Consider the following 21,516-nt stretch of genomic DNA (forward strand, 5'->3'; position numbering starts at 1 on the left):
TTACTTAAGTTGTCCCTCGTAGATGCCGCCCTATCGTCGTCGTCGTCAACTAAGGATCTCCAACTGTCGAATGACAGCTTTGATAGCTGAACAAATGGCCGCAATTATTCCTACTATAGTCGTTCAAGTTCAACAGGTACTCAATGCCCACGTCTCCACGAATCAAATCGAAGAAGCTGAAGCTGAACCGTCTTCACCCGATAACAACCATCAAAGGAGTGAAACCAACCACGATTACGCCATACCGGTTGTCCGCTAAACAAGGTTGCCCCTAATCCTGTATCTGACAGAAAACCTTATCGGGGACATTTTCCTTAACGCCCCACTTGCCAAAACATCATCCAACCAACACTTTGTGTCGCCTTTGCACTTATTGTGGACTTTATGGTAACTTAATCGACACCTGTCGGCATTATAACCCTCAAACAGAACCACCTATGGCACCATTTAATGTACAACACATGACAACTCCATTTGACCAACCAAACACCCACCTTATGATCCAACCGTATGTCCAACCCGACACTCCACTAATGGATCAACCGACCATACTTTATGGCACCTAACTCGTTCCTTACGATCGAGCCGATCAAACCGAACTAGAGAACCAGAGTAACTAGAAGGCACGCGGACGAACACACATCTAGATCCAAGACGTGGTCAGCAGCCCGACAAAATTTTATGCGATGAGTTATTGCGAATAAAATGTTTTAAGTAAAATTTTTTATGAACTAAATGGAAACAAATAAGGATTGTTCTGAATTTCCGAGCACAAGTGTAATAATTTGAATTTTGGTTATATGTCTTAAATCTTAATGAGTTGTGTCTAATATGAGTTGAATGTCACAATCCTAACCAATATCGTAACCTATGCCCAGAGTTTGGAAAATTCGAGTCGTGGGCACATGGTGACGATAAATTATTATTATTATTTTTTTTATCTCAAAATTTGGTTTTATAAAATAATAATAATAAAATGTAATAAATTTATATTGTAAATGTTCTACCTTAGGCCAAAAAAATGTTTTCCCCTGAAGTTTAAAGAAATATTTTTCTAAATAAACTAAGTTGCTTTTGTACATGAACAATTTATAATACCAATGTGCTACACTTGGTAAAATGTAAAAAGAGTTAACAAAACGAAATGCACGTGAGCTAAGTTAACAAAGTTATGGTCTCTTTAATTTATCTTAGGACCCTTCTACTTTTGTCCGAATCGTAATTATCGCCCGACTGGTGGGAGTGTAAATCAATGCTGCTACTTCATCTCATCCGCCATTCGACTTCACGTTTGGTTTTCCCTCATTAACGACTTTACCTGCTACTCTCACTTCGTATCCTTGGCGTTCGCACTAACGCCAATCGATACAAATACCAACTCTTAATCAGTACCGTTGATAGCTTGTGCCGTTGTCACGCATTCAACGTTACTATTTGTCGTCGTTTTCATCCTTTACTCGGACGTTTTTATATATCACTATGTTATGCATTTATGATTTGTTTTATTGCTAGTTTATGTTGTTGCAGTTTCACATCATCACTCATCACGGCTTACCTTTTCCCATAATTTGTGTGATATGGGTATCGTCTCATTATTCAAAGACTGAACCTTTTCCCAATAACTATGGATGTAGGTACTGCCACCATTTAGTCGCACCATTTTTGGGTTCGAGACTCATACTATGGTTGTTTGTGGTTTGGTTGTGGTTATTTAATTAGTGAGTTGAGTTGAGTCGTCGCATAGAACCAATCAAAACCGCTAACAAAGCCCATGAAATTTGATAAGGACATGGTGGATACGCCGCTGGTACTTCCTATATATAAGTGTTCTTATCAAACCATCAAAAGCCTCGTTAGATTGGTTGAGAGAGGTTCTATGTAATTTGTGTTTGGGTCGTCAGTCATGATCCGAATAACGAAGCCAATGAAACTTGATAAGGACATGGTGGATACGCCGCTGGTACTTCCTATATATAAGTGTTCTTATCGAGGTATCAGAAGCCTCGTTAGACTGGTCACGAGAAGTTAGTTGAGTCGTCAATCATGATTTGAATAATGATGTGGATGAAAAATTGATAGGGACATGGTGGATACGCCGCTGGTACTTCCTATATATAAGTGTGTCTGTCAAATTTTCAAAAGAAGCGTTAGACTAATCGTGAGTGTTTTAGTTAGTTTGTTTTGGTTTTGTGATTGGAGAATTCAATTCTATGATTTCACTCATTCAACTCAAATTGTGGCATTTTATGAGAATTTTTTTTTTCAAAGATCCCAAGTTGTGACACGGATTGCAATTGGGCATCACATATATACCTCACAGCTCAGTTGCAAACTCTCTCGCGTTACAAGTCATCTTTGGGATGTATTTTTCTCTTTAGCTGCAATAAATCCTCGATACGCCAATCTTAGGCTTCGTGATTGTAATGATCAATTGATCATAGAGCCTATAATTGGCTATCTTGTACATAACAATTAACGCTTCCCATTCTTGTATCTATGGCATTTGAAAGCGATTCCTCAAATGGGTATACAACCCTTGTCAGGAACGCTACCGCCTCAATAAGTCTACACCTCTTGATATATCCTAGTTTGAGTGCATTCTTAGCAATGTCAGGACTTGTATTTAACACTTGTCACCTGACATTCCTAAGGAACAATCTGATCTTAAGATTCGAGTTCCTAATGCTTATACTAAATCTACCGATATTGTTTATGTCTATGGAAGACCCTACACTTCATCCTATACGAGCAGTTTCCTCCTAATTTCGGGACGAAATTTCTAAAAGTTGGGGAGACTGTAACATCCGTAAAAAATGGGTCTTCGAAATCCGACCCGGATTGAAAAAAAAAACAAATCCTGTTCCGATAAAAAATAAGGAAATTTAATTCAATCAATCAATCAATCATACCCAGTAAAATCCCACAAATAGCAAAGCTATTTGTAGGGTCTGGGGAGGGTGGGATGTAGGCACACCTTACCTCTACCCCTAGGGATAGAGAGGCTGCTTCCAGAGAGACCCTCGGCTCCAAAACACCCAGGAAAGAAATAAATAGAACATGAGGTGTGTGTGTGTGTGTGTGTATGAAGTTACCAATGTAGCATGAGTTGTGAAAGAGTGCATGGTAAAACAGAACAAGTGTGACAACACAAAACAGCCTATACACATAGTTACATATCTACGACCATACACTACACCTAAAAACACAATTGTACAAAACATCGTATACACATAGTTACATATGTACGACCATACACTACACCTAGAAACACAATTGTACCTCTCCTAAAAATCCTTAACCTTAATCCTACGTCTCCACGAGTTCCTATCATGGACCATGTTCTCAGAGAGGTGCAATCTTTGCAAATCCTGCTTAATCCGCTCATCCCACGTAATTTTGGGTCTACCTCTACTCCTCCTCCCCTCCACCTCGAGGGTTTCAATCACTCTAACTGGTTCTATCGTCTGCCTCCTCTTCACATGCCCAAACCATCTCAATCTTTCCTCCTTTATCTTATCTGATATACTAGCTACTTCTAATCGCTCCCTAAAAACATTATTTCTTATCCGGTCTAACCTTGTGTGCCCACACATCCATCTTAGCATTCTCATCTCTGCTACCTCCATCTTACGTGCCTGTACTTCCTTAATGGCCCAACATTCGGTTCCATATAACATAGCAGGTCTAATTGCAACCCTATAAAATTTCCCTTTCAATTTTGTTGGGAACCTCCTATCGCACAATACCCCAGTGGCAGCTCTCCACCTACACCATCCAACCTGGATGCGGTGGGCAACGTCACTATCTATCTCCCCATCCCTCTGGACAAACGATCCTAGATACTTGAACTTAGTCACCTGCGGAACCGCTTGACCGTCAATGGTGATCTGAATGTCCTCATCGTTGTCCACTCCACTAAAGTCGCAATATAAGTACTCAGTCTTAGATCGACTAATCCTTAAACCCCTGCCCTCTAAAGCTGCTCGCCACTCTTCTAGCCTCACATTCAGGCTTTGTTTACTATCAGCAAGTAACACAATATCATCTGCAAAAAGCAGGCACCACGGAAGAGCCCCCTGAATTAACTTTGTCAACTCATCTAGGATAACTGCAAATAGAAAAGGGCTCAAAGCAGACCCTTGGTGGAGTCCCACCTCCACCGGGAAAGAATCAGTATCCCCCACAGGCGCTCGGACACTAATTTCAGTCCTAACATACATATCCCTAATTAAGTCTATATACTTCCTAGAAATCCCTCTACTCTCCAAACTATCCCAAATCAGTCTACGTGGCACACTGTCATAGGCCTTTTCAAGATCAATGAACACCATGTGTAGGTCCCTTTTCTTCTCCCTATACTTCTCCATCAATCTCCTTAGAATATGTATTGCTTCCGTAGTCGATCGCCCTGGCATAAAACCAAATTGGTTTACCGTGACTTGAGTTTCTCTTCGGATTCTCGTCTCAATTATTCTCTCCCATAGTTTCATAGTGTGCCCTAGTAACTTAATCCCTCTATAATTCCCACAACATTGGGCGTCCCCTTTGTTCTTATACACAGGTACTACTACACTATTCCTCCATTGATCTGGCATTTTCCCAGATTTGAAGATAAGATTGAATAAAATAGTTAGCCAATGAACTCCTTCTTCTCCCAAGCACTTCCATACCTCAATTGGTATGTTATCAGGCCCAACTGCCTTAGCCCTTCCCATCTTACTAAGGGCTGTTCTCACCTCCTCCCGTGTGATACGTCGACAGTAACCGTTATTCCGTAGTCGCCTTTGAGTAGATGAATCATCATTTTCTTCAATTTCTTGTTGGTAATTATAACAACCCTCGGTAAAACCGACACCCTCATAATATTTCTAACACCCTAATATATTTTAAATATCTCAATGTGTCTTTATATGTGCCCCGTATGTGAAAACCGAGCCCAAAATACAAAATAACATATAATATAAATAAAAACATTAAAAACTAAGTTGAGGCGGGCCGCATGGGACCTCACCTCAACTTAACGCGGGCCGCGCGAGAGTATAACCAGATTTCGTTTAAATCTTTAGTTCATGCGGGCCGCGTAGAAGTGCATCCAAGTTAATGCGGGCCGCGAGCGATCTGGAATGTGGCGCAGCCCTGGGCCGCCACGTGGCCCAACACACGGCGAAGCTATACGATGACCGGGCCAAGCTACGCGTTGACCCAGCTTTGACGCGGGCCGCGTAAGCTCAGCCCAAATGTCACACGAGCCGCGAGGAAGTCCAATTTCAGCACTATAAGTAGAAGGCAACAGGCCTTCAGTCTGCTCGTTCAAATTTTCTTTCTCAAATCACAATTTCTGTAGTAGTGTTATTATACCCGGGCATTATACCCCCTAAAATAGCGAGGTTCTGCTACGATGTAAGTATTATAACCCCTGGAGACGTATTAGATACGCTGCCCGATTGATCTAGGGTTCCGTAACGGCTGTCGTGGTTTTGCCCGACGTAGTCGTTGGAATGCCGTCTCGGGGAGGGTATTACTAATGTTAAAATGGGTTATTATACTAACACACGTGCATTTGTGTAAATTATAGATATTCACCAGGAAACCCTAAAGAATAACCTAAGACAGCAATGTGAGTAATCCTTCTTTTTATGTAAACCTTTTTGTGAGTAATCTCCTTTTTGTTAACAGTTTTTACAAAACCTTAGCCTTTTTACAATGCAATTTAGCAGTGATTGAGTCTTTGTAATTCTACAATTACTGCCGGTATGTTGGGGTTTTGTATACAAAATGTGAGTAACGTTACCATTGGACGAAGAGTTAGCCAATGTGTAATATGACCCTCAGTTACTTGACACTACTGAATGAGTAATTGGGTAGATATAAACATTGTAATCGCCCTCAATACTGTTTAAAATAAATTAATATTTCTTGATTAAACTGGGATTCACTCACCAGTATTTCCCACTGACAAAACCTTTTTAAAACGCATTTCAGGTAACAAAATGTGAAAGCCAAATAGAAGCCAGCTGGACAGCACTGAAGGCTTGGAAAAGTGGCTATAAAAGTTACCTAAATAAAAGAAAGCGTTTATTTCAATAAAGTGGGATTTATCCTTGTAAATCAGTTTGTAATAAAAACTTGGGTTTTACCCATTTGTTTAAGATTATAAAATATGGTGGTTTACTCTGATTTAATATTTCCTAACTACGGTCCTGATGAAAATTTCCGCTGCCAAATTGGATAAATAAACGTGATACCACCGAAACTAGCTCACGGCCGCCCGTTCCCGGGAGATAGGGATCGGGGGCTGTGACAGAAGGTGGTATCAGAGCTATGCCACTGATTTAGCCACAGAAGTGTTCTGCTGACATCAAAATTCAAAGTGTTAGGAAATAAATTATGGAAATACGTGTATAATTGTATTTCTTGCTATGTGTTATCTGACTATTTGTTAGTTTACAGTATGAGTGACCAAGGACCTTCTGACGCCTATCGTCAACTGTCTGGTTCGCCTAGGAGCGAAGGCACCTCCTCTTCTCAGCCTGCCCTCTCGGGGTATTCTGCTGACACAGAAGAAGGAATCTTTGTGTTTAAGGCTCAGTCTGAAGAGCCATTTCCTCAGAAAAAGAGGGGATGGTTCAGTAGGGGAGCGCACGAGCGTAGGAAAAGAATGAAAAAGTTGCAGGAACAGCGAGTGTTAGCCGCAGCAAAAAGAGAAACCGATGCTTATAATCAGGACATGCTCAATAGGGGTATTGCTAATATCCATATTTTAGCAACCACTGCTGCTGACCCAAACCTGGAACAAATGCTGCACCACAACCACAAAATCCTGACCAACCCATGGAAATAGAAAACCAGATAGAAATGCCTGATTACAACCCGGAGGAGATACCTAGGGTACCTGCACCTGATCCTCTAGACCCAAACAACTACGACCCCTGGTGGGACGATGTTAGGGACTACGTGCAACAAAACCCAATACAGGAAAATGTGCCAATGCCCAACTTAGGAGCTTATCCAGGGTTAGATCCTCAAGATCCCTACAACATTAGTGATGCCTATGTTAGGGAAATTTTAGAGAATCCATACCCGTACCAAGCCCCTATGCCTCCGTATCAGGAACCCGTACCTCAGTTTCAAAACCCAGTCCTAGAACCTGCACCCCCAATGAGTGCAGAAAATGTCCAAGAACTTAGGACTTTTGGGGAAGAAATTTTAGAAAGCAGTGATCGAATGCGACAGGTGGGAGAACGCCTCGTATGGAAATACGATGAGCGTAATATGGATTTTTGGATGAATCCATATCAGTGAAGGTGATGGCAGAAACGGTAGTAGTAATAATAATAATAATAATAAAATAATATATGTGTGTATGTGTTAGAAAAAAAAAACTACGGATGCTTATTATTAGTATTGTAGCTTTACATTTCAGCCGGTATTGTAATTTAAATTTCAGTACTAGTGTGTAATGATGCATACTATATAAATAGAGTAAAAGTCGCAATGCTCGACGTTTTTGGTTAAACGTGCGTGTCATGTGATTGGCTATATTCAAATATTAATTGTGATATTAATATTTGGTAAATGTTTAAAATTCAGATGGCCGACGAGGGAAATCAAGATAATCTGAATAACGATAACCAGAGTAACATTAACGTGGTTAATGAGAATCCGGACAACAATAACAATGGAAACCAAATGGATAATAGTGCCGTTCAACATATAGTGGCACAAGGAATTATAGATGCAATGCCATTTATTATTCAAACGGTTCAAGAAGCGAATAATAAAAGTAAGCATAGCAGTAAGCGACCAAGTGAACCGGAACACAGCGTGAACAATGGACCCGTACTTCAAGCGCCCATTCCTAAAAGAAGAAGAACCATGCCATATGGTTGTTCTTACAAAGAATTCTGGTCCTGTAAACCAATAGAATTCTCGGGCAATGAAGGACCCATTGCAGCCCTACGCTGGATAGAGAAAACTGAGGCCGTTTTAAAAATAAGCAAATGTGCTGAAGAAGATAAGATAATGTTTGCTTCAAATCTATTTAAAAACGCACCCTTAGAATGGTGGAACACTATCCTCCAGTCAAGAGGAAGTGATAGAATTTATAACATGGAATGGGAGGAATTTAAGAATATGGTAGAAAGGAAATTCTGCCCTCCCAATGAAAAGGAACAAATAGCAAATAAGTTTCTGAATCTAAGAATGACCGGGGTAGACAGTAAGGGTTATACTACCACATTCTTTGAATATGCTAGGATAGTACCTACCCTTGCATCACCTGAACCGGTATTAATCTCCCGTTATATCTGGGGATTAATTGGAGAGATTAGACATGTAACCAAGGCAGCTAGACCCCAAACCATAGAGGAAGCTGTAGAACTAGCCAATACCTTGACAGATGAGTTAATCCGTACTAGAGAAGAAGACCAGAGGAGAAACCTAACCCAAAGGCTTACCCAAGAATTCCGTTCTGGGAATTCCAACCGTAGGAATGTAGGATCTACATCTGCACCTTATTGCAAGTATTGCAAAAGGAAGCATTCTGGAAAATGCTCCATTTATTGCAATTTTTGCAAAATATCAGGTCACAAAGAAGAAGACTGCAGGAAGAAAGCCAATAGCAGGGTGTGTTTCAACTGTGGGGAACAAGGTCACATCAAGACCAACTGTCCAAAGTTAGCCCCAGCTGCAACCAACAAGAACACTAAAAATGCTAGAGCATTCGTTCTAACTGCAGACGAAGTTAGGATGATTCCGGACATCATTGCTGGTACGTTTTTAGTTAATGATATTTTTGCTAAAGTATTATTTGACTCTGGTGCCAACCAAAGTTTTATTAATACTTCATTTTGCAAACTTCTGAATCAATCATTAACTAAACTACCACAAGAATGTCTAGTAGAGACAGCAAATGGAGAAACCATTAAGATTTCTGAAATCTTGCAAGGAGCAAGAATAGAAATTTTTAATCAAAAATTTATTGCAAACCTTTACCCAATGAATCTGGTAGGATTTGATGTCGTATTAGGAATGGATTGGTTAATAACCAATAAAGCCAATATCTTATGTGATCAAAAGTCAATACAGATAAAATCACCAAGAGGTGAAAAGATCACAATTAAAGGAGATAAACCATCTAGATCCACTAAATTCATCTCTGTAATGAAAACTGCAAGTTGTATAATGAAAGGATCTATAGTGTATTTGATTTCTATAATCACTAACACTAAAGGAAAAGAATTAAAAGACATTCCAGTAGTGTCCCAATTTTCAGATGTCTTTCCAGAAGAATTGCCAGGACTACCGCCAGACAGGGAAGTTGAATTCAGAATTCACCTGTTACCAGGAACAGCACCGATTGCCAAAGCACCTTACCGTTTGGCACCCGCTGAAATGCAAGAACTAAAGAAACAATCAGACGAATTGTTGGAGAAAGGATTTATACAGCCAAGTTCATCGCCATGGGGAGCGCCGATTTTATTTGTTAAAAAGAAGGACGGATCAATGCGTATGTGCATTGACTACCGTGAATTGAACAAAGTCACAATTAAGAATCGGTACCCATTACCGAGGATCAATGATTTGTTTGATCAACTTCAAGGAGCTCGATTTTTCTCTAAAATCGATTTAAGATCAGGATATCATCAACTAAAGGTACAGGAAGAGGACATTCCTAAAACCGCATTCAGAACAAGGTATGGTCATTATGAATTTACTGTCATGCCATTTGGTTTAACCAATGCCCCAGCCGCATTTATGGACATGATGAACCGAATATGTAAGCCATATTTGGATAAATTCATAATTGTCTTCATAGATGATATTCTAATTTACTCTAAAAGTAAAGAAGAGCATGCAAAGCACTTGCACTTACTTTTAAGTTTATTGAGAAAGGAAAAGCTTTATGCTAAATTTTCAAAGTGTGAATTTTGGTTAGAGCAAGTACAATTTCTCGGACATTTAGTTAACCATGAAGGAATTCATGTAGATCCAACAAAAATCGAGGCAATTACCAAATGGAAAACCCCAGAATCACCAACTGAAGTTAGAAGTTTCCTAGGATTGGCCGGTTATTATAAAAGATTTATCCGAGATTTTTCTAGAATAGCCATTCCTTTAACTAAGTTAACCTGTAAATCTGTTAAGTTTGAATGGGGACCAAAACAAGAAGAAGCCTTTAGAATTCTTAAGCAAAGATTAACCCATACACCGATACTAGCGTTACCAGAAGGAACTGAAGACTTTGTAGTCTTTTGTGACGCTTCTAAGTTAGGTTATGGATGCGTATTGATGCAACGTCAAAAGGTTATAGCTTATGCATCTAGACAGCTTAAGAGTCATGAAGGAAATTATTCGACCCATGATTTGGAATTAGGAGCCATAATTTTTGCCCTTAAGATTTGGAGACATTATCTTTATGGTAGTAAGTTTACCATATTCACAGATCATAAGAGTTTAAGATATGTGTTCGGGCAAAAAGAATTGAATATGAGACAGAGACGCTGGATGGAGTTACTTAGTGATTATGATTGTGATATCCAGTATCATGCAGGAAAAGCCAATGTGGTAGCTGATGCTTTAAGTCGAAAGTATCATGAAAAGCCAAAAAGGGTACGTTCTCTTAAATTAAATCTACAAGTAGATTTAAACAATCAGATTAGAAAAGCACAAGAATCAGTAATCAAGGAGGATACTGAAAAATTAAAAGGAATGATTAAGGAATTAGAACAAGGAACAGATGGAATTTGGAGGTTCCATAAAAAGAGAATGTGGATACCTAAATTAGGAAATTTACGTCACCGTATATTAGAAGAAGCCCATAAGTCTAAATATACGATGCATCCAGGAAGTGATAAAATGTACCAGGATTTAAGGAAAAATTTCTGGTGGATAGGAATGAAAAAGGATATAGCAGCTTATGTTTCTAAATGTTTAACTTGCTTACAAGTTAAAGCTGAACATCAGAAACCCTCAGGTTTGTTACAACAATTAGAAATACCAGTTTGGAAATGGGAATTGATAACAATGGATTTTGTTACCAAATTGCCTAAAACAAAGAAAGGAAATGATACAATCTGGGTGATTGTAGATAGGTTAACCAAGTCAGCTCATTTCTTACCAATGAAGGAAACCTTTAGTATGGAACAATTAGCCAAATTGTATGTAAATGAAATCGTTTCTTTACATGGCATTCCTTTATCAATTGTTTCTGATAGGGATAGCCGTTTTACCTCTCATTTTTGGTCAAGTTTCCAAAAAGCAATGGGAACCAGGATAAATCTAAGCACAGCTTATCATCCTCAAACGGATGGACAAAGCGAAAGGACAATTCAGACGATGGAGGACATGCTTAGAGCTTGTGTAATTGATTTTGGAGGTAACTGGGACGAACACTTACCTTTAATAGAATTTTCTTATAATAACAGTTATCACACAAGTATCAATGCTGCACCATTCGAAGCACTTTATGGATGAAAGTGCAGAACCCCAGTCTGTTGGGCAGAAATTGGGGAAAAACAATTATCTGGACCCGAGATAGTACAGGAAACAACTGATAAAATCATTCAAGTCAAGGAACGACTGAAAACAGCACGTGATCGCCAAAAGAGCTATGCTGATAACAGACGCAAACCATTAGAATTTCAAGTGGGAGATAAAGTATTATTGAAAGTCTCTCCCTGGAAAGGAGTGGTAAGATTCATCAAAAGAGGAAAGCTTAGTCCTAGGTATATTGGACCTTTCAAAATTCTTGAAAGAGTAGGACCGGTAGCCTATCAGCTACAACTGCCAGAGGAAATGGCAGGAATACATGATGTGTTTCATGTATCTAATCTCAAAAAGTGTTTAGCCGATGAATCACTCATAGTACCTCTCAAGGATATAGAGGTTAATGAACAACTCAAATTTGTAGAAAGGCCTCTACAGATTGAAGATAGAAAAATTAAAAATCTCAAGCATAAGAGATTAGTTCTGGTCAAAGTGAAATGGGACTCCAAAAGAGGACCTGAATACACATGGGAACTTGAATCAGAAATGCAAAAGAAATATCCACACTTGTTCCAGTAGATCTCGAGGACGAGCTCTAAAACAAGGTGGGGAGGATATAACAACCCTCGGTAAAACCGACACCCTCATAATATTTCTAACACCCTAATATATTTTAAATATCTCAATGTGTCTTTATATGTGCCCCGTATGTGAAAACCGAGCCCAAAATACAAAATAACATATAATATAAATAAAAACAATAAAAACTAAGTTGAGGCGGGCCGCATGGGACCTCACCTCAACTTAATGCGGGCCGCGCGAGAGTATAACCAGATTTCGTTTAAATCTTTAGTTCATGCGGGCCGCGTAGAAGTGCATCCAAGTTAATGCGGGCCGCGAGCGATCTGGAATGTGGCGCAGCCCTGGGCCGCCACGTGGCCCAACACACGGCGAAGCTATACGATGACCGGGCCAAGCTACGCGTTGACCCAGCTTTGACGCGGGCCGCGTAAGCTCAGCCCAAATGTCACGCGGGCCGCGAGGAAGTCCAATTTCATCACTATAAGTAGAAGGCAACGGGCCTTCAGTCTGCTCGTTCAAATTTTCTTTCTCAAATCACAATTTCTGTAGTAGTGTTATTATACCCGGGCATTATACCCCCTAAAATAGCGAGGTTCTGCTACGATGTAAGTATTATAACCCCTGGAGACGTATTAGATACGCTGCCCGATTGATCTAGGGTTCCGTAACGGCTGTCGTGGTTCTGCCCGACGTAGTCGTTGGAATGCCGTCTCGGGGAGGGTATTACTAATGTTAAAATGGGTTATTATACTAACACACGTGCATTTGTGTAAATTATAGATATTCACCAGGAAACCCTAAAGAATAACCTAAGACAGCAATGTGAGTAATCCTTCTTTTTATGTAAACCTTTTTGTGAGTAATCTCCTTTTTGTTAACAGTTTTTACAAAACCTTAACCTTTTTACAATGCAATTTAGCAGTGATTGAGTCTTTGTAATTCTACAATTACTGCCGGTATGTTGGGGTTTTGTATACAAAATGTGAGTAACGTTACCATTGGACGAAGAGTTAGCCAATGTGTAATATGACCCTCAGTCAGACTTGACACTACTGAATGAGTAATTGGGTAGATATAAACATTGTAATCGCCCTCAATACTGTTTAAAATAAATTAATATTTCCTGATTAAACTGGGATTCACTCACTAGTATTTCCCACTGACAAAACCTTTTTAAAACGCGTTTCAGGTAACAAAATGTGAAAGCCAAATAGAAGCCAGCTGTGACACCTCGTATTTTCGATCTTTCCATTTTTTTGGCAAGTCTGCTTGTACTTTCTATTTTTGTAAGTTGTACCTTTGTGGTGTTTGATTCTATTCCAAAATTGTACCCGAGACTTGAAATCATAATGAAAATGCATGATTTTATTCATATTTGTGTTTGAATGCTATGTATTGTCGAAACAATTGAAAGCATGTTGAAACTATGTTAAATACGTAAAAACAGTGAAATTTCATCTTAATCTCAGCTCTTAAATTCTCTTGTGCACGTTCTCTTGGGAAATCTCTTGATTCTTAATTATTCCAAGAAAAACGCAACGCAACCTAAGGTGAGTATACATGACCCATTTTCTATTTTACACTTTTGGGTGTAGTATGCATTTCCTATATCAAAAACACTACGTTAACATTTTTGCACTATCTATCCACATTTCTTGTGAATCTATTTGAATCATGTTATTCATGTTATGCTAATGTTAAACATTTATGACTGTGTGTTCATTAACTTTGCAAGCCTCCCTTAACAATGGCAACGCTGTAGGTTGAGAAACGCCCCTCCCATAATATTATGGGTATTGTTAGGATTTTTATTCTATGTTACCACCCTTTCGAGGGTTAGGCTATGTTAATTGCGTTAAACTTTGGTTTGAACACATAGATTCATCGTTACGAGTATAACTGTTAATATGAACTCATGTATTCACGTGGATCTGATCATGTTAAGCTATTTCAAACATATTATGCTATATTCAAACTTGTATACTCGCCAACATGTTTTGTTGACTTTATTTTAAATGCATACTGCAGGATGAGGAATCAAGATTGAAGAAATAAATAGGATGGCCTAGAAACCCACCTTTGAAATAAACTATGTTTGATGTTTGTTATTTCCTTTTTATGACATTGTATGAAACTTTGGAATTTTAATAAATGGAATTTAATTATATTGTCACATTTAGTGTTATGATGTCTTTGAACAGTTTGTACGTCTCATCCCGATGTTTCCGCCATCGGTTGGGGTGTGACAGATTGGTATCAGAGCCATAACTATAGGGAATTAGGTAGAATTGCTATACTTTTCCCTAAGTAGGAGTACTCTGATACCAGATTGGTATCAGAGCCATAACTATAGGGAATTAGGAAAAGTAGGAATGCTTTTACCTAGTCTATAGTTTAGGAGCTTTCTCATTTATTTGTTGTTTAAGACAATATTCCCTTCTCTCTTCCTTGCTTCCCTCTATTCTTTTGGACTTCTAATATACAAGCCTTTCCTAAGGCTAACACAATACACACATGGAAGCTTTGAAGACACTCTTACAACACAATCGAAATGATAAATCAAGATAGGGGTGATTCCCACACTTGGTGATGATTTTCACTCAGCTATACTTTGATTTTTGCACGAAATCTACCCTCAAGTTAGGAGTGATATCCAAACCTTGTTGGGAGTTTTCCATTTCATATTCTAGTGGACCCTTATCTTAGGATAAGTACCAACCACATCAGGGTACGATGTTATCAAGTTAGAGGTGAAACTCGCATCTTGTTAACTAGTCCCATTCCTTGATTTTCGATCTCGCCAAAGTTTCGATTTTCCCAATCGATTAAGGACGTGTAGTAACTGGAAGGACAAACATCGTTAGTCGCTCCTCGATGAGAGTGTTTGTCTATTAGGCCAAAGCACGTCTCCTTAATTCGAAAAGGATTTCGATTCACTTTGGAATAGTCTTATGTTACGTTCCGTGACAATCCATGTTTTTATGATAAATCTCTTTTTATGTTATCTCAATTATTATGTTTTACGTTGAATCTCTTTTATGCTATCTCATTTTTTTCATGTGTTTTACATTGTACGTTATATAATTTCAATTTAATACATGCATACTAATATGTTATACTGGATTCGTGATTACTGGGTTATTCTTATGTGATGAACTTGTCTTTTAACCCACACCTTAACATGTATAGCACTATGCGTAGTGCTATAGGAGTAGCGCCCGCCCGTATTCTAGTGGTCATGTTAAGTCTTTCAATTGCGGTACACGATGGGTTGACATGTTTATTCACATGCCAGTGATACGTTAATCTTGTTAACTAAGTGTGTCATGTGGATTGTTCTAAATTTTATGCTAATATCATCAAGATAGGAGTGATTTCCTTACCTTGACAATTAGCTTCGCTCAATTTTCAACTCCACCAATGAGCTAGGGGTGATTTCCTTACCTCAGAGGTAGTTGCCAACTCTTTTTCGTTTCCAACGAAACTTTATATTTGAGCGTTATCTTCATTTCAAGTTTGGGAACACGAATCAGTCTTCTTCTTAAGATTTCGAGGACGAAATCTCCTAAAGTAGGGGAGACTGTGACACCTCGTATTTTCGATCTTTCCATTTTTTTTGGCAAGTCTGCTTGTACTTTCTATTTTTGTAAGTTGTACCTTTGTGGTGTTTGATTCTATTCCAAAATTGTACTCGAGACATGAAATCATAATGAAAATGCATGATTTTATTCATATTTGTGTTTGAATGCTATGTATTGTCCAAACAATTGAAAGCATGTTGAAACTATGTTAAATACGTAAAAACAGTGAAATTTCATCTTAATCTCAGCTCTTAAATTCTCTTGTGCACGTTCTCTTGGGAAATCTCTTGATTCTTAATTATTCCAAGAAAAACGCAACGCAACCTAAGGTGAGTATACATGACCCATTTTCTATTTTACACTTTTGGGTGTAGTATGCATTTCCTATATCAAAAACACTACGTTAACATTTTTGCACTATCTATCCACATTTCTTGTGAATCTATTTGAATCATGTTATTCATGTTATGCTAATGTTAAACATTTATGACTGTGTGTTCATTAACTTTGCAAGCCTCCCCTAACAATGGCAGCGCTGTAGGTTGAGAAACGCCCCTCCCATAATATTATGGGTATTGTTAGGATTTTTATTCTATGTTACCACCCTTTCGAGGGTTAGGCTATGTTAATTGCGTTAAACTTTGGTTTGAACACATAGATTCATCGTTACGAGTATAACTGTTAATATGAACTCATGTATTCACGTGGATTTGATCATGTTAAGCTATTTCAAACATATTATGCTATATTCAAACTTGTATACTCGCCAACATGTTTTGTTGACTTTATTTTAAATGCATACTGCAGGATGAGGAATCAAGATTGAAGAAATAAATAGGATGGCGTAGAAACCCACCTTTGAAATAAACTATGTTTAATGTTTGTTATTTCCTTTTTATGACATTGTATGAAACTTTGGAATTTTAATAAATGGAATTTAATTATATTGTCACATTTAGTGTTATGATGTCTTTGAACAGTTTGTACGTCTCATCCCGATGTTTCCGCCATCGGTTGGGGTGTGACACCAGCTGGACAGCACTGAAGGCTTGGAAAAGTGGCTATAAAAGTTACCTAAATAAAAGAAAGCGTTTATTTCAATAAAGTGGGATTTATCCCTGTAAATCAGTTTGTAATAAAAACTTGGGTTTTACCCATTTGTTTAAGATTATAAAATATGGTGGTTTACTCTGATTTAATATTTGCTAACTACGGTCCTGATGAAAATTTCCGCTGCCAAATAAGTAATTAACGTGATACCACCGAAACTGGCTCACGGCCGCCCGTTCCCGGGAACTAGGGACCGGGGGTTGTGACAGTAATTCCTCCAGCCATTGAAAAGATTGTAGAAGTACACTTGCCATCTCATCTTAATGTCGTGTTCTTTGACCAAAACGCATCCATCCTCTCCCTTTAAAAACTTCACTGCTCCTAAGTCTTGCCTTCTACGCTCTCTAGCCTTTGCGATCTTGAACATGTCATGTTCCCCCTCCTTTGTTTCCAGTCGATCATACATCTGCTTGTAAGCTGCGTTCTTCGCCTCTGATACTGCCTTCTTCGCCTCTCTCTTAGCCTCTTTATATCTCTCCCTTAAAACCGCTTGCTCCTCCTCGACTGTACACCTCAAAAGATCCCTAAAGCACCCTTGTTTAATCCTTATTTTAGTATGCACATCCTCATTCCACCACCATGACTCCTTATGGCCACACCTCTTTCCTTTTACGACCCCTAGCGTTTCCTTCGCCACATTAGTAATGGTGTTTGCCATGTCCTCCCACATTTGGTTAGCGTCCCCATCTACTCTAGGCATTGTCATTAAGAGGACCTTATCTCTAAACACTTCGATTTTGTCACCCTTTAACATACCCCATCTAACCCTAGGTCGCATTACCCTCTCTCCCTTGGTCAGCTTTCCTCTCATGACTATATCCGCCACCAATAAGCGGTGTTGAGTCACTGCTGCCTCCCCTGGTATAACCTTGCAGTCCCTCCACCACCTTCGATCTCCTAGCCTCATCAAAATATAGTCAATCTGAGTGTTACGTCCGCAACTGCTAAAAGTAATCAACTGTGATTCTTTCTTCTTAAAGAAAGAATTCAAAATACCTAGGTTGTGGGCCACCGCGAACTCTAACAAATCCCTACCAGGGTTGTTTCTATCACCAAAAGCAAAGCCCCCATGCACTTCACTAAAACCATCACTATGCCTACCAATATGTCCATTAAAATCGCCTCCTATGAAAATTCTTTCTTCCCTAGGTATGGCCCTCACAACTCCGTCTAGGCAGTCCCAAAAATCTCTTTTCTCTTGATCCCCTAAACCCACTTGTGGAGCATATGCGCAAACAACTGTCACCACTTCCTCTCCTAGTACTAATCTCAACACCATGATCCTATCGTTGTGACGTATCACCTCTACCACATTTTTGTACAAGTTTACATCTACTAGAAATCCTACCCCATTCTTTACCCCATCAGACCCTGAATATAACAACTTATACCCATTGCGCTCATCCCCCTTATGTCCCTTCCATCTAGTCTCCTGAAGGCACGCTATCTCTACCCTACGTCTTTTGAGTGTATCTATGATCTCCAACAACTTACTACTAAGGGTTCCTACATTCCACGAAGCCACACGCAAACTATACCCCCTTTCTTTTCCCCTCCCTGCACCCCTCGTCCTCGAACACGATCTCAATGAAGTATCATGATACCTACCGTCTATGATTGCTACAAATCGCCTAATAAACCAAAAAAAAAAAAGCAAACGCGTAACAATTAATGATCAAATAGATATTATAATTAAGTTCACACAATAAGTAAACAATCACAAATACGATCAAGAACAATGCAACAATAAGACACAATCACACCGGTCCGTCTAGCCCGGTAACAAGTATGCCTAGAGTCGACTATGCAAATGAATGTGACAGAAAATTAAAGCCAAGAAAAAGAACGATCTCACCCGAGTATGCAACTTCAAGCCGACTAAACAAGCATACACCCTATGCCTGATGTATGACGTGATTTTCCGACAAGAAACGGAAATGTTGGTGGATTTGACCGGCGATTGATGGATCAGAAACGAGAGATTGAAGGAATCCCCTGAATTCGTGGATCTTTGTTGCTTAAAACACTTGCTTGGACCTAAATTGAACTTCTGGAAACCCAAAAACGAAAACCCCCAAATTTAAAAATTAGGGTTCGTCACTTTGTTCTCAGATTCCTTCCCAACGAGTGAGAATCGTAAGAAACGAACACTGAGGTTTTGTTCTCCTCCAAAAACTGAGCAAGTTACACCCAGGAACCACTCGATTTGGTGCAAATCGAAGCTAGAGGTTGGAGGTTGAAGATGACAATGGTGGTCTTACGATGGAAACCTGCAACTTAATTATAATTATTATATTATTTAATCGATCGTCACGCTACCCGAAGGATTTAAAACCGGGAAAACGATGATATATGGAAAATCTAGTTAGATCGGTTAATAAGGATAAAGGGAATGATTAATTACGTTAAAATAGTGGTTAAATCAAGTTTGAAACTTAAAAGGGTTGAAACTGTCAAAACCTCAAAGTTATAAGTTAAGGGGTTGCTTTGTAATTAATAAAACCTATGTATTAAAAACAAGCTAACTAACTAGGTTAGAAAACCTAGTTAAGTTAGTGTATAACCATATAATGAAAGTTAACTTGGTTAGTTAGTTCTATGTAAGAAATATATTAACTAAGTTAGTTATCTAAGTTAGTCCAGTTAGTAACTTCAATAACTGCAGGACTGAAACCGTTAATAGCTGAAATAGTTTTTGAGGAAAAACAAAAGAAACGAATGGAACGGGACTCGAACCCGGGCCAATACGAACTAAAACAGAGTGCTACCCAACTAAAACAGAGTGCTACCCAACTGAGCTACAACATCTTATGTATACAAAGCCAACTCGTTAGATCTTTAACCTCTGTTTTAAACGTGAATTCAATTCATCTTCTTCACGAATGGATCTGCGCAAACGGGAACACCAACTCACTTTTAGTCCGACTCGTTTGTATTCAACACGTGACGTTACAGTTTCTTCTTTGTTATTTTGAGTTCGATTTTATGAAGATAATAATTGTCACCATTAATTCGATCATTAACTTCTTAAAATTAAACTAATTAAGAATCCTTTAACTTCCCATTAACACCTCTAGAACTCATTTCGAATTTTTATCAATTGGTGAACCAAATCGTATAATTTTCATGCCAAACAATTTCTGGAAGCAATTCACGCGAGTGCCCACTCTCAAATCCGTTTAACCTGCATTCTAATCCGCGAATTTTAGCGAAGATCAAAGCTAGGGCTTGGAACTTGTTTATACGATATCTCCTTCAATTCTCAACGTTTTCAGGTGATTCAAAAGCCCAACTTGCTTAATTTTTCGTGCTCTACAAAAGCCCTCTATCAATTTCAGTGATAGAAGCTTAATTTATCAGAATTTAATTTTAGTTGAAATTAGGGTTCTTCATGCATAGAATTTGGGGCTTTTAGATTTAGACTTGTGTTTTGATGAAACTGAAAGTATAAAATTGTTATATATCATACTAGTGTATTGGGTTTAAATTTTGGGAATTTTTAGATATCAATTGGAATTTTGGTGAATTATTTATGTTTTAATCACTAGATAAATCGAATAAAAATACAAGATAATTTTTAAATAAATTCAATAAATAATTTATTGGGTATTTCAGATTATATGAACATTAGGGAATTTTTTATATAATTTTCCTTAAATTTTGGGAAATTCATAAATATAAAATGGATATATATATGTTTTAATTATTTAAAATACAAGATTGTCACACATAAAATATTCCTACTGATTTTTAGAGGGTGTATAATTGTTATAGAATTTTTATAGAGTATTTTATAATTTTTGACAACTATTATGCAATTAAATAATGGGTGAAATTGTTATACAAATCATTCCCATTATAAAATTTTTGTTATTAAATTAAAATTTTGTGACAATCAATAAATCACTAAATCTACTATATATGATAATTAGATGGGTTCAAGAACTTATTTAATTATTGGCTTTGTCAAATAATTGAAAACCATTAAAATGGTAAATTACAATTTTGCTGTTTTAATAAAATTCTAATACATATATAACTATTGTTTTGGTTATTTCTTTTTTGAACGAATATGATTTTATATATTTCCAAGTCCCCAAATAGAAGAACCCAATTTCCTAAAATCATTAGGTTATCTTTTGTTTAGTATGTCTGTTATTTACAATACGGTTATTATCTTAGAGTTCCACATATTCCAGTTCGTGCGTTAATTCTCGTGGAACGTTTCTTCGCAACCTGTGAGTAATCTCTTCCATTTCCCCTTTTTAATCTTTTACAAATTTTGGGGTGCATCACGTTACACTTTTCTATTTACTTAGCATGCTATGATCAAGTGTTATTATGTGAACGTCTTATGTGTATTCTATTATTCTATATGCTATCTGGTGTCAAGTCTATTGCATGCTATTATTCTAGTGGATCCACACGGCTGACTAGGTTCCCCACGGCCATGGGTTGTAGCCTAGTATCGCCAACAGTATTAGACTCGCTCCTCGGGGCTTGAGCCTAATGCACGCTATTATCAGGAGTCTATCTATTTTGGTTGTTTGTGTTGTTATTGATGGTGTATTCTTGTTTGGTAAATTTGGATTTATGGATATGTTTAGTATGTTGATGATATGAGACCATTTACACACTAACCTTGAGGTGCATGTTAAAAAATATTTTTTAAAGAAATTAATATAAAACTGTTTTCTATAAAACGGAGGAAATTATTCACCAACTTATTTGTTGACCCAAAAATATATTTTTCTAA

General features: G+C 38.1%; 1 protein-coding gene across 1 annotated transcript in view; it reads right to left on the reverse strand.

The window, feature by feature from the left end:
• Positions 1-3,284: 3,284 nt before the first annotated feature.
• Positions 3,285-21,516, reverse strand: part of LOC110893890 — an 80,440-nt gene continuing 62,208 nt past the window's right edge. The window contains exons 2-3 of the mRNA XM_022141042.1: positions 17,012-18,391; positions 3,285-4,782 (exon numbers count right to left, since the gene is read on the reverse strand). Coding sequence (XP_021996734.1) covers positions 3,285-4,782; positions 17,012-18,391 — 2,878 coding nt within the window. The remainder of the gene's footprint in view (positions 4,783-17,011; positions 18,392-21,516) is intronic.

The sequence above is a fragment of the Helianthus annuus genome, chromosome 2, assembly GCF_002127325.2.
Source record: "Helianthus annuus cultivar XRQ/B chromosome 2, HanXRQr2.0-SUNRISE, whole genome shotgun sequence".
NCBI classification, from domain to species: Eukaryota; Viridiplantae; Streptophyta; class Magnoliopsida; order Asterales; family Asteraceae; genus Helianthus; species Helianthus annuus.